Raw genomic sequence first — 13376 nt, 5'->3', positions numbered from 1 at the left:
TTCATTAAATGAGGCGGGATCCTGACTAAACATATGACAAGTGGGACAGGAAAGAGGGCTGGGAGCCGAAGAGGTAGAAGGTATCATGCTACAACAACAAGCGCTGGTTTACGCTCACCTGGAAAAGCGGTCCGGGTTAGGAGGGCTTTCCGGGCTCGGTAGTCGCTGCTTGCCGAACAGTGGGCCGTCGTCCGCCGTAGCGTAAGTCCTGAACCGGATATTGATAATTCATGTAGAGAAAATGGTCGAGTCGGGGTGGGATTATATAAGTTCACTTCCTTCTACTCCCTTTCAAGTGATCAACTTGTGAATTATTAAGTGATACGTTATGTATGTATTATTACCTGATTGCTTGAAATAAACCATTTAATTAATTAATTAATTAATTAATTAATTAATTCATTCATTCATTCCATCTTTTCATTTTGTTTACCTTCAATGGTTTTTAATCTACAGCAGAGGTCACTGTTGAGTAACCAACACAGTGTCAACACAGTTTGTGTAATGTGTCAATCCCGTCACTAGTACAGACTGAACATCACCAAGAACCACAAGAGAGTGGGCGGAGCCTCCAGGACTCTAACCTGACAGACCGTCACACGACTGCAGAACGATGTTTGATCCAGTGAAACCACATTTGATCCACAAGAAGAAACACAAACACACAACTTTATTGAACAAAGACGTGACAGGAACACACAAGAGGTTAAGGGATTGAAGATCTGGAGGATCATCTGGAATCTGGAGGATCAGCTGCAGTCCAGCAGCCGTTTGGAGTTCGGCTGTACTTCACCACAGAGTAGACGGAGTCTGGATCTGTCAGACATGAAGACCAGAGTTTGAGACGGTCAGGAAGTAGGACGGACGGCGAGCAACAGGACGGACGGCAGCTCGCCGTCTGCTCTTAGAAAAAACACAATCTGCAAACCAAGAGTCCAGCAGCAGAAACACTGCTGACAGACTGCAAGACATTTCTGCAGGTGTGTTCTTCTGAGGAAACCACCTGAACATCAGGATCAACGTCAGACCTGGACCAGTCCACGCTATGACATCATCAGAGGGAAAGAAGCCGCTGAGATGGAGGGAGGAGTCAGGACGTGCTGAGGAGAACATTCATGGAGATTTATTTACCTTTAGAGTTCCACTGAAGACATCTCCACAATATTGCAATCAGAGAAACCAGGAGAACCACAGAACCAAGAACAGGTAACCAGATATGGAGGAGAGGAGGACAAGGAGGACAAGGAGAAACAGGAAAACCAGGAGCAGAGGTGGTTGATGGTTTCTCTGAAACAAACCAAAGGTGATGATGATAATGATGAAGAAGATCGTGACCTCTGACCCTGAAGGAGCTCCTCACCTGAGACAGAGATCCAGCTGGATGGAGACTCTCCATGATCCCTGATGTGACACTTGTAGAGACCTTCATCAGACCTGGAAACATGCTGGAGGGTCATGTGACCTGTAGGCTCAGTCCTGATGAGGGAGCCATCTTTATAGAAAGCAGCTGAGGGGTTGGAGGGAGGGGTCTTTGATTGACAGCTCAGAGTGAGGTCATGACCCTCCATCACAGGGAGGACAGGACTCTGCAGGATCACTGATCCACCTCAACACAGAGACAAAGCATTTCATCCATCTGCACACAGCTGCAGCAACACTAACTCCACAGTCTGATCTTACCAGAGACACTGATGTTAACCACCATGCTGCTGGCTCCTCCCCCTCTGGACTCACACCAGTACACTCCACTGTCTTCTTTAAATAGATAGCTGATCTTACAGGACAAACCATCTCCTGATCCCCACTCAGATCCACACTGAGTCCTGGTTTCTCCTGAGATGTTCCTCCTCAGAGTCCATCCTGCAGAGCTGTCGTCCTCACAGTTCAGAATCACTGATTCTCCTTCAAAGAACTGAGATCTGCTGGGACTCACAGTCACACCAGCTGGAAGAGTTTCACACAAAATGACTTTATTAGAAAAAAAACATATATTAGAATTTAATTTAACAACACTTCTTTTTTATTGTGTTAACAAATGAAGTTATAACTTGTCAAAAACTTATATTGTTTCCTGAAAGTGTTTATCATCAATAATAAAGTTGATCTGTCAGTTTTATTTAATCCTCAGATTTCTAATGATTGATGATAAACTTTGACTCACTTTGGTTTGATTTGCTGCAAAACAGGAACATCAGACCTGAAGAGAAACGAGAAGACTGGATTAAAACCAGATGACATCAGAGCTGAAAATGTTCTTTGTATGAGCTTCATTGGGTACATTATATCCAGTAATTATTATAACCAGTAATTATTATATCCAGTAATTATTATATCCAGTACAAATGACCCATCATAAGTAAAGGACTAACTTTTTCTATCTAAGATCTTGTATGATACAAATCCCTGTTTTCATAGCGGTGAGTTTAACATCCACGTTCACGTTAAAGTCTCCACAGAGCAGCTCAGTGATGGATGACAGTGAGAGTAAAGAGTGGATCTCCAAGGTCATTTGAAGGTCAGTGTTGGTCTTTGGGGGACGGAGCAGTAAAGCCACAATGATTGGACGGGTCCAGGTAGGCGGGACGAGCAGGACCGACCATGAGAGGTTCTTTAAAATCAGACAAAGTGTTTATCCAGATTATATTTTCCTCATGTTGTCTCTCATAGTTGAGGTAAATACAGACCTGTCATCTTTTTAAGTGGGAGAACCTGCACTATTGGAGGCTGACTGAATACTTTTTGACCTCACTGACTCCATAGACATGATCTGTGTAGCGTGTTAGGGGTGAATATGAAGTATTCAATCCCAAAGTTGGTTGAAAAATATAAACTTTATTAAACTGAGATTTAATAAAATTATCCTCGGGGTACCACCTTCGTAATGAAGGAAAATATTACTCATTAATGATCAGCCGCTACTTCTAATCAATAAAGTAATCAATTAATCAGTCTCTCAACTCATTTATACCCTTTGAATTGATTTTACCACAAAGAAGAAAATAATGATATCACACAACGACGTCCTTTTGAATATTTATTGAATAACATGAGGTTAAAGAAGCAGAAATACTGGACGTAAAAGCATGGAAAGCAATCAACATGTGTGGAACACAGAATATAGCTTTAACTAATAACTAGAATAGATAAATGAGAAGAAAAGACATAAAATATTGAGGTGAAAAAGCTAAATGTGTGGATGCATTAAGTGTGTGTTGTGCATAAAAAGGTGTTGTTACTGATCTGAGAATAAGCTATTCTTAAAAGGAGGAATTCAAACGGGCAAAGATAGAGACAGCTGGAGACAAACATGTTGAAAAGGAAGAACGACGTGATCTTAAGACTGGAAGAACTTAGAGGTAAAGAGGGCCTGGATTCTTCTAGAAAACTACCAAAAATGGAAATCTTGGGAATCCTCTTTAATCCCTCGTCCTCTGATGATGTTTCTGTTCTGTTCCTGTTCTGGCTTGGTAGGCTTGTTAGGCTTGTTAGGCCCCTCTGGCGTGAGCGCCAGGGTTTTGAATTTGGGAGGCAGGGCCAGAATCGCCCAATCCGTGGGGATTTGAGGCGTTTTACGATTGGAGGTAATCTGCATGTCCCAATGAGCTCTGGCTATGCAAATATCAGGGGTGTAACTTTATTCTGGTCTCTGGGTGTTTATTCTTTAATGCTGAATTAACAACAAAAAGTGGTTTCTATCAATCAAAGTTTGTAAAACCCTATATGTGTGTGTGAATCCTGTATGTGGCACATGAAATGCTTCCCAAAGTCCACATAAACACAGAAGCAATTCTCCAAGCTTTGACGGTTACACAATGATTAATTCAAAGATTTTAACCTCAAAATATTTGTGGAATCCTCTTCTGCTAGGAACAAAGGTTTGATTACACACATGTAATAATATTAGGACATTTCTTGTGGCTGTGGAGAGATGTTTTACATGTTAGATCCAATGAACAAAAGTCCTGTGATTTAAAACATAGGAAAAGTTACGAAAGGTCACATGTTTCAAACAAAGAACTCAGAGTGTCTGTCGGGAATGCTTCCAGACTCTCCAGGAGGTCAGTCTGCTGGAACCAAGATTCTTTTGAAGATGACGGCTGAAGTTAGCCAGAGTTTCAAATGCAGAATAGTCAGGGTTCTGGCCCGGTTTAATGACTTACATCCGAGTGGGAGACAGAGGTTTCAGACGACTTTATGCCCCCCCTGCTGGGGGAGGAACTCCGTTATCTTGAAAAGATTCACTCCAAATATAAGTTGGTGACCAAATGGTCCACACAGGTCATCACAGTTGTTTCCAAGGGTGGAACGCTGCAACTGTTTACTAGAATGTTCCAGGATATTCCAGAATGTAGAAAGACGTTCATTTTAGACTCCTCCTCACGACGAGCAGTTCAGGACGCCAGCTCCACCCCCTCCACCCAGACAGACGCTAAAAAACAACCTGACACTAACCATGCAGAGACAGAACCACAGAACCGGATACCGGGTACAGGTTCTACTGCAGGGTGAGAGGAAGTGGGGCCAAAGAACGAGAGTATTACCCCATCACAAGGTTGGAGAGTATTGATGTACACTAGTGTTATTGATCTGTTATCACTGATCAAACTTATTTTACAAATAATTTCTTTAAAACTCAAACATTGTGATTTCCTGGGTTCTGTTTTACATTCTAACAGTTGAAATATTTCTCATTACAGAAACTCTTCAAACAGAAGAACTGGTAGAATAAGAACGACAAATTCTAAATATGTAACTGAACCATAAACTATTCCTAAAGATTCTCCAGCGTGAACTCCTCCCAGCTCCTCTTTGTTTGTCTCCTCTTTCAGCCTGACCTCCTTTTCATGTCATCTCCTCCATCATCAACATGAACAGAGCAGACAGTCAAGTTCAAGCAGACAAACAGCTTCTGTACTTACAGAGCAGACATGTTTCCTTCATCCTTCCTCTCTGATCTGATCTCTGCTTTCTGTCAGCGGACTCACACCACACTCAAGCTCCGCCCCCTTCTGTCTCTCGCTGTCTTCAACCAGCAGCAGAGTCTGATGTGAACAGTTGAAGCTGTTTCAGAAACACGTTAAAAAGAAGAGTCTGGTTTAAACAGAAGCATTTACCTGTTTGTCCAGGTGAACTCCAAGGTTTTAAAGTGGACCAACCTCCACGGTGATGTCATCAATGTTGACATCATCTTGGGTTCTTCTTTAATCCAGGAAAGGATCTTCATCTAACAGTAATCTATTACAATACAATCAGAGAGGACCTCCTCCTCCTTCACACCTGCCTCTACAGGTGTATCATCACAGTATCTGTAGATGACATGCAGACTCAGGAGTGGGGAGAGTTCTGGTCCCTGAGGTTCTCCAGGGATACTCAGTACAGTTCCTGATGCAGTTTCTGAGACCTCTCTGAAGGTAGTTTTCAATCTAAGGGTCGATACACACCTGCTGTAACCATGGAAACCAACCCTGAACCCCCATCAGAAACAGAAGAAACACAGAGTAGAACATGGTTGATGAGGAGGACAATGATGGAGGACGATGGAGAACAATGGAGAACGATGGAGGACGATGGAGAACGATGGAGAACAATGGAGGACAATGGAGAACGATGGAGGACGATGGAGGACGATGGAGGACGATGGACACTGAAGTCAGTCTGGATGCAGTGATGGATGTGACCAGCAGAGGGAGACGTTTCTCTGGAGCAGACCTCCATCCTGATGGTTTCAGTCAAACTTCATCTAAAGTCATTCTTCTGTATCTGCTCTCTAAACTGAACCAGACGTCTGACGGTCACCGCTGGTGGTAACTGTCAGCTCTGGTGAAGCTGGAGAGATGGAGGGAAGCAGCAGGTGGAGAACGCTTTGCTCTGGTCCAGGGGGTTTACCTGGACGTGGAGAACATCAAGACCTTCATCATGACATCAATACACAACAGATTCATAAAGGATCACAGAGACCAGGACATCAGCAGCAGGTCCAGATCCATGTGATCATCTGGAACCATTTAGTATTCTGAGATCTTCAGGAACACACAGATCCAGATACCCCGCCCTTTCACAATAAAAGCCTCGTGCAGGACCTCGTTACCTGCTGTCCTTCTGTCTTAGTCCAGGTGTGTCTGCAGGATCAGGTCGGAGATTTCTCTGGATTTCATGGATTTAAAGGATGGATGTAACTGACAGGAGGTGGATCACCTGCAGCAGGTAAGAGAGACAACTCCGTTAGAGACGGACCCGGATAGGAAGGAGGAGGAGTTTAACTGAATCTGGTTCTGGTTCTGTTCGTCTGAGAAACAGCAGAGACATCTAGAACCCAGAACCGTCTGCTGAGTTTATTCTTTAATGATCAAACTGATTCAGGACAAACGTTATTTTTTAGGAGGAACTTCAGATAAAAACTCTAAAACTGATGAAGAAAACTGAACTTGTTATTCTTTGATCTGGAAAACAACAAAACCAGAAGAACATCATCAAAGTTCACCTTTAAGAGTCTTTGATTTATACCAGTTCTTACTGTTGGGTTTATTTCAACCCACCATAGTCTGTCCTCTCTGGGTGGGCGGAGTCTCCTGCCTCAGGGGGAGGAGTTTACGTCTGTTGAGGTTTTGTTCATGAGTGAAGGAAGGTCAGAGGTCAGATTGACAGGTGAGTTGAACACCTTCCTGGAGAGGAGTTCAAGGTATGTCCCACTGGGGGTGGAGCTGTCAGGGGCGGAGCTGTCAGGGGCGGAGCTGTCAGGGGCGGGGCTTCAAAGAGGAAGTGATCAGTTCTGTGAAATATTTTTATTTTAAATGGATAAATGATTTATAAACGCTTGTTTAGACTTTTTCATTTTGTTTATCAGGAATATTTGTTTAAGAAAATGTAAAACTGTCAAGTTTGACCAGATATTCACAATCTGAACGTAAAACTCTGATGACCCAGCATTCTGGTGGTATTTAAACGCATCAGTCACAGAAATGATTCTCAGCAGATTCATGTGGAACTTCAGTTATACATGTGTATAATGTTAAAGATTTGTGTGTAACTGGTTTGAAACTGTTTGTTTATGTGTAAATTGTTTTGTGTATTTTTTAATGTTTTAATTTTTGTACATAATGTATTTTAAGAGTTAAAAATCAAGAATTTCATACACATAAATCCAGAACTGATCACAGATCCATGGAGGTGATAGTTATTCTCTCTATACTTTTATTGTGTTAAAGGTTTCTGTTCAGTTCTTGGTTTCACCAGCAGAGGGCGCTCAGTGCTTTAGGCATCAGATGTTGACACCAGGACGAGTATTGATCATTGTTTCCAGTCACTAGAGTCTGGTTGACGTTTCATTTGGTTCAGTTCAGTCATTTCTACAAACATGAAGATTTTAAAATCAAACATTAAACTTTAGTTTGACTGAATCTTCTACATAATCAAACCTTTTACCCTAAAATAATCCATTTGATCAGAACAATCTCACCTCCAGCATCACGTATTAATCATATTTAATCTTCAGACTCCAAAGTTTCAGATCAGCTTTGGTTCCAGTAAGAAGGAAAGTTTCTCCGACTGGATCCAGACGGACTCGTCCTCCATCAGAACGTTCTTCATCTTCCTTTGATCCTAAAATGGAATCATTTGAATACGATCAATAACAGACGTCCTTAAAATAATCCTGAACCTTTTGAAGCTTTATCACTTCAAAGAAAATAAAAACCCTGAGAAACTCTGAGATAATTGATCCGTTTATTCATTCTCCAGCCTTTATCCTTGTTATCTATTGACAATTTGGTTCTTTGAGGAGGAGGTCTCAGTGACTGAGTGGGCGTTCCCAGAACAAGTCAGGTCCAATGAAGTAAACACAGTCCCACGTGTTGATCAGGACGCTCTGCCACACTTGGTTTGGTTTCTTTTTCAAACAGTGGAACAGGAGAAGGAGGTTCCAGATCCTGGATGTACGGTCATGGATGGAGGATCTCAGACTCTTCAGTCGTCCTCAGAAATGAAGACTTGTTTCCAGAGAACTTTGTTGTTGACAGAGATGAAAGACGAGAACTGAAAACAGGATTAAGTTTAAGAGATTTGAGATTTCCTGAAGCTTCTAGATCCACAAACGTCTTCATAGAACCGTCACGACCTTTCAAAATAAGAGCTTTTCTGGATGTTTTTACAGCAGAAAACATTTGACCTGATGGAGGAACAGACTCAAGCTCCGCCCACAATCCAAACCCTGGATAAACCTGTTTCCACTGACAGTCAGCTGATGGATGAATGTTTCCATCAGAGTTATGACTTTATGAGAGACAAACGACAGAAAAAGGTTTGAAGCTGCTGCTGTCTGAGGAGGACTCACAAACCGTCTGACTCACTAACAGAACCAGAACCAAGTTTTGGGTCTGCAGAGTTTGATGACCTTCAGAGATATTTGCATCACTATTTGCATCACTTCCTGCTGCTGTAAACAACAAACAAAGTTAGAAAACAGGAATTTGGTCTCCAAACGTTTAACTTCAGTCTGAAATGTTAAAGCTGATGATCTCTAGAATAACTTTGATCAAAGATGTGAAGAACAGTCGGAGGAAATGGAAATGATTCTAGAATGATTGAGTTTTTGGATAAATCTACAAACAGATTTAAACATGAAGCTGATCAGTTTATCTTTTTGACTCTTTTATTCTGAAAAACAACACAAACGTTCAGCTTTGCAGTGACAGCTCAGTTTGTGTCTTCAGTCGATGGTGAAGGAGCAGACTGAAGCTCCGCCCTCTCTCTAACTTCCCGTCTCCGTGCTGACGGAGCTGAGGATGTGAAAGCTGCTCTGGTTTCTGTCCTGCTGACGGTCTGGATGGAGAGCGCTCTTATTGTGAAAGGGCCTTCCTGTTTCCATCAGTCTTTGGTTTTCCCTCATGAACGTGGAGCCCTGCAGGCTCCGCCCCCTGGATGACAGAGCATGTGGTTCTGCTGGTTCTGCTTTCCTCAGACAGTTTGAAAGCAGACCTCCAGGTCCAGTTCCTCTCCCTCCTGACCTGAAGAACCACAGACTTCTGCTGAGACGGTTCCTCTCTCAGTCCAGACTCTTCTCTGAACATCCTGATGATCTCAGGATCAGATTTGGTTTGGAAATCAGCTTTGTTCCCCTGGAACAGGAAGTGATGTCAGAGCGGACGCTGAGCTGCAGCAGAACCAGCAGAACCAGCAGAACCACATGCTCTGTCATCTCTGCAGAATGTGAAGAATCAATCAGGTGTGTTCATCAGGGGGCGGAGCCTGCAGGTGAGTCCCGTCTGCATGACAGAGAGCAGCTTTCACATCCTCAGATCCGTCAGCACAAAGACGGACGTGGAAGTTTTGGTGGTGAAGAAACAACATCTGAAGGACGAGGAAAAGAGGGCGGAGCTTCAATCTGCCTTATCTTCAGAGGGCGGAGCTTCCATCTGCCTTCACTCCATTCGGCTGCTGTCAGCTTCAGGTAAAGTGACTCTGCTTCTTCCTCTGAGATTTCTGTAGATTCATCAGGAACATGATCTTCAGGAGTTTCAAATCTTTTCTTTCATTTCATCTCAAAGATTTTCAGAATAAAACTGAAAGTTTGAGGAGAAACTTCCTGACAGAAACCGGATCAACTGTCCGTGTTTCTGCTCTAGAATCAGATTGAGTCGTATAAATGATGTTTTCTGTTGGTGATGTTTGGGACAGAACTAAAGTTTGTTTCATGAAAAGGTTCTAGAAGAGGAAGAAGATTTCCATCTTCCTGCAGGAACAGACTGAGTTCTCCTTCCTGTTCTCCAGCAGATCAAACCGTTTACTGTCGTTTGTATTCACATAAAGTCATAACTCTGAGTCACATTTACATATTCATCCATCAGCTGACTGTCAGTGGAAACAGGTTTATCCAGGGTTTGGAATGTGGGCGGAGCTTGAGTCTGTTCCTCCATGTTCTCCTGAACTCAGAAACTCATCATTTCAAACGTTTTCTGCTGCAAAAACATCCAGAAAAGCTCTTATTTTGAAAGGTTGTTTCATAAACGTGACGGTGACCGCGCTAAACTTTGATCTGCTTTTACCGGTAAGTCCTTTATTTATATTAGTAGTTTATAATGTTTTTGTTAAATTCTACAACGCAGACGTGTCGTACAAACGTTTAACACAGACTGTTAGCATGACGGCGTGAATGAATTTTTATACTTTGATTTGCTGAATCGTTTTGCTATTTTCATCTCGTACAGCCCCCTGAAGCTAGCAGGAAGTAGCATTATTGAGCAGGAAGTTGTAGCTAGCACCCTTAGCCATGAGATCAAGGTATTCTGTTGAGTTTATAATGTTTTTATGCTAAATTCTATTAGCTAGTTTAGAGTTTGTTTTATATTTGGTTCAATTTGAACCCAGTTAGTCGTCACAGAATGATGATGTCATCACTGTGAGACAGAGGGGGGGCTGACGTAACATTAGATGTGTTTGAGATCCCCAGCGCCTCGCCTGCATCGTCGGCGAGACTAAGCTGCTGCAGGAGGGGGCGGAGAAAGGCGCCTGAGATGAGGGTGAACGACGAGACTGTACGAGATCAAGGAGTTCGGCGTTGTCTTTAACATTGTCTGAAAGTTAATAAGCCACTCCTCCTGGTATGATTTGTGCTGTTGAGTCTTTTATATTATTTTTAACATATTTTAGAGTAAAACTGTTAATAAAATAGCCGCAGGATTCATTACATGTGCACTGTCCCAAATACATAAATAAAATAAAATAAAAGTTAAGTTTTAGAGGCAACAATAACAAATATAACCACAGATTATTTGAAATCTTGTTTATTTTTTCATCAGTGATTCACTACCTTCCAGAAAAAGTAATAAAATACACCGATGTCCTTCATTTAGCGCCAGTTATTTCACACCGAACTACAAGAAGTGTGTGGACTCAGTTTCCCACAATGCATTGTTTTGTAGTCCTCAAGGCGGCATGTAGCCAGCGCAGTACCTATTTTCTGGCTGCGCTGGCTTAGGAAGGCGCCTTGAACCCGCCCCTTTCTCGCGATACTTCGTGACGGCGCACATTTGACGTCAGTGCAAGAAACTAACCAACATGCACCGCGATCCAGGCGATCTGCGCAGCGCCGGGGGATCTCAAACACGCCTACTAGAGGATCTGTAGAGACGCTAAACACGGAAAAATAGAACGTCAGGCTAAGATAAGATAAGATAAGATAAACTAAGATAAGCTAGGCTAAGCTGGGCTAAGCTAAGCTAAACTAAGCTAGGTGTAATCTGCTGCTGTTAAAGCCGTGTGTTCCTCAAGAACATCCCAACAAACATATCCAGACTCAGGAGGACTCGACCAGCGTCTGCTCCAGGAAGAAGGTCATGTGACTAACCTGCATCAGTTCAGAGGTAAGTCTTCGTCCCACCTGACACGGTTGACGTAGGGAGAAATGTTTAAACCTGTACGGAACACAAAGGAAATTTCAGAATGTAAAAAACTGTAGACCGTTCAGTGAACCAGAGAGAGAAAATGTTCTTGTTTTTCTACGGGTGTGCTGCGGGCGACAGGTCGTACTGAACACGTAAACAACACAGACGTGTTGTTGAAACTTTTATTTTAATTTACACATAGACTGTTAGCATTAAGTTGTGACTGAATTTTTGTACTTCGATTCGGAGAATATTTATACTATTTTTATCTCAGACGTTCCCCTGAGGCTAGCAGGAAGTAGAATTATTAGGCAGGAAGTCTTGTTCTTTATGAAACAATAATATATTTCTCAACATATGGAGAAGTACTTTCCATAAATTAAAGCAATATTTATCATTATGTTCAAATATATTGAAATACTCCAACTATTACTATATTCTTATATTGAAATATATTGTGATTTATTGCTTTATGTACTGAAATATACTATATAAGATATCTATCTATCTATCTATCTATCTATCTATCTATCTATCTATCTATCTATCTATCTATCTATCTATCTATCTATCTATCTATCTATCAACTAGGTTGACCATTCATATGTTGCAATATATTCATAAATATATGGGTAAATGACTGACATGTTGAGATATATTTCTTAATATTTTGTCATATCTCAAATATTTTCTAGTATATTGTAATATATTTTTGTTTCGTACGGGTTAGCTAGCACCTTTAGCCAAAATATCAAGGTATTCTATAATTTTTAGAATGTTTTATGTAAAACTCATTAATATTTATTATATTTCAATCGTATTCTTTGATCTTTCAGTTTTCATGAATATAGATCTGCAAACGATAGAATGTGTCTTCTGTTGTGTTCTGTCACTGCTGGTAACATAACTGTAGAATCTATTAAAGTACTTTCTATGTTTCAATCCTCACATACGTTCCTGGATAAGCAGAACTTTCTGGATCTTTAGGAGCTTTAGGATCTCTGATCTATGTGTGGTTTCAGATTAGAGATGATGTCGGCCGCTAACGTGATATCGAACATCTTTGTTCCAAATGTCCGTCAAACCGTCAGTCCAACCACAGTCTCAGTCTGTAGCTGTTAGCTGTTAGCATAACATCATCTGGGTTCTGTTCTGGTTCTGTTCTGATCAACAACAAAGTTCTCTGGAAACAAGTCTTCATTTCTGAGGACGACTGAAGAGTTTGAGATCCTCCATCCATGACCGTACATCCAGGATCTGGAACCTCCTTCTCCTGTTCTACTGTTTGAAAAAGAAAACCAAACCAAGTGTAAGAGAGCGTCCTGATCAACACGTGGGACTGTGTTTACTTCATTGGACCTGACTTGTTCTGGGACCTCCCCCTCAGTCTCTGGGACCTCCCCTTTAGTCTACAGACAGCAGGTCAGAGTTCCTGTTCTTCCTGTTCAGACTTGACAGAGATGCTTGAACTCCAACATCCCAGCTCTGCTCCAGCCCCGTTTCCATGGAGACTCCTGACTTTAGTCTCTGTTGCTCCTGTGCTTTATCTCTGGGAGGATGCTGGTCCAACTCTCCTGCTGAGGTTTAGGACAGACTGACAGTGATCAGGACTGATCGACTCAGAGGTCAGAGTTCACCGTGTTAACTAAACTTTCTGGATCAGAACTCTGAAAAATGAACATTTAGAACTGAAGACAGCAGAGAAAGATTTAAAGAGACGTTTGATGGTTTGAAATGATTAAAATTCCTTTAAATAAATCATTTAGACTCCACACTGCCCCCTGCAGGTCATCAGTGAACCTGTACCAGTCTGGCTGCAGTTCTTCAGAATAACCACTAGAGGGAGACGTTTCCTTCAAACATCTGCATTCTGAAGGGGATTTCTGCACATGCTCAGTAGAGACTGTTTTCAGGAAGCAGCTGCTCTTCCAGGAAGCTCCTCCTCCTCTGCTGCAGGAGGAGGAGGAGCTTCCTGGAGTTGGAGTCTCTTCCAGATCA

General features: G+C 42.0%; 1 protein-coding gene across 1 annotated transcript; it reads right to left on the bottom strand.

Annotated features, from left to right (window-relative positions):
* Window positions 1-684: 684 nt before the first annotated feature.
* On the bottom strand, window positions 685-5410 carry LOC112138095 (protein turtle). Its single transcript, XM_024260661.2, has 7 exons — window positions 5115-5410; window positions 4920-5042; window positions 2162-2197; window positions 1681-1944; window positions 1361-1606; window positions 1132-1287; window positions 685-816 (listed from the first exon to the last, which is right to left on the bottom strand). Exons 2-7 carry the CDS (start codon window positions 4939-4941, stop codon window positions 731-733), a joined length of 810 nt encoding a protein of 269 aa, XP_024116429.1. The 5' UTR covers window positions 4942-5042; window positions 5115-5410; the 3' UTR covers window positions 685-730.
* Window positions 5411-13376: the final 7966 nt, after the last annotated feature.

The sequence above is a fragment of the Oryzias melastigma genome, unplaced genomic scaffold (genome assembly GCF_002922805.2).
Source record: "Oryzias melastigma strain HK-1 unplaced genomic scaffold, ASM292280v2 sc00349, whole genome shotgun sequence".
Lineage (NCBI taxonomy): Eukaryota > Metazoa > Chordata > Actinopteri > Beloniformes > Adrianichthyidae > Oryzias > Oryzias melastigma.
The sequence above is the reverse complement of the archived record's forward strand: the minus strand, read 5'-3'. Positions and strand labels throughout refer to the sequence as shown.

What these genes read in the sequence shown, in the direction of transcription:
- LOC112138095 (XM_024260661.2), bottom strand. Translation starts at nt 4,941, where the DNA reads ATGAAGGAAACATGTCTGCTCT. An exon ending in GAAGGAAACATGTCTGCTCT is followed by an intron (nt 2,198 to 4,919) that starts GTAAGTACAGAA and finishes GTTTCTCTTCAG; the next exon opens with GTCTGATGTTCCTGTTTTGC. An exon ending in TTGCAGCAAATCAAACCAAA is followed by an intron (nt 1,945 to 2,161) that starts GTGAGTCAAAGT and finishes AAACTCTTCCAG; the next exon opens with CTGGTGTGACTGTGAGTCCC.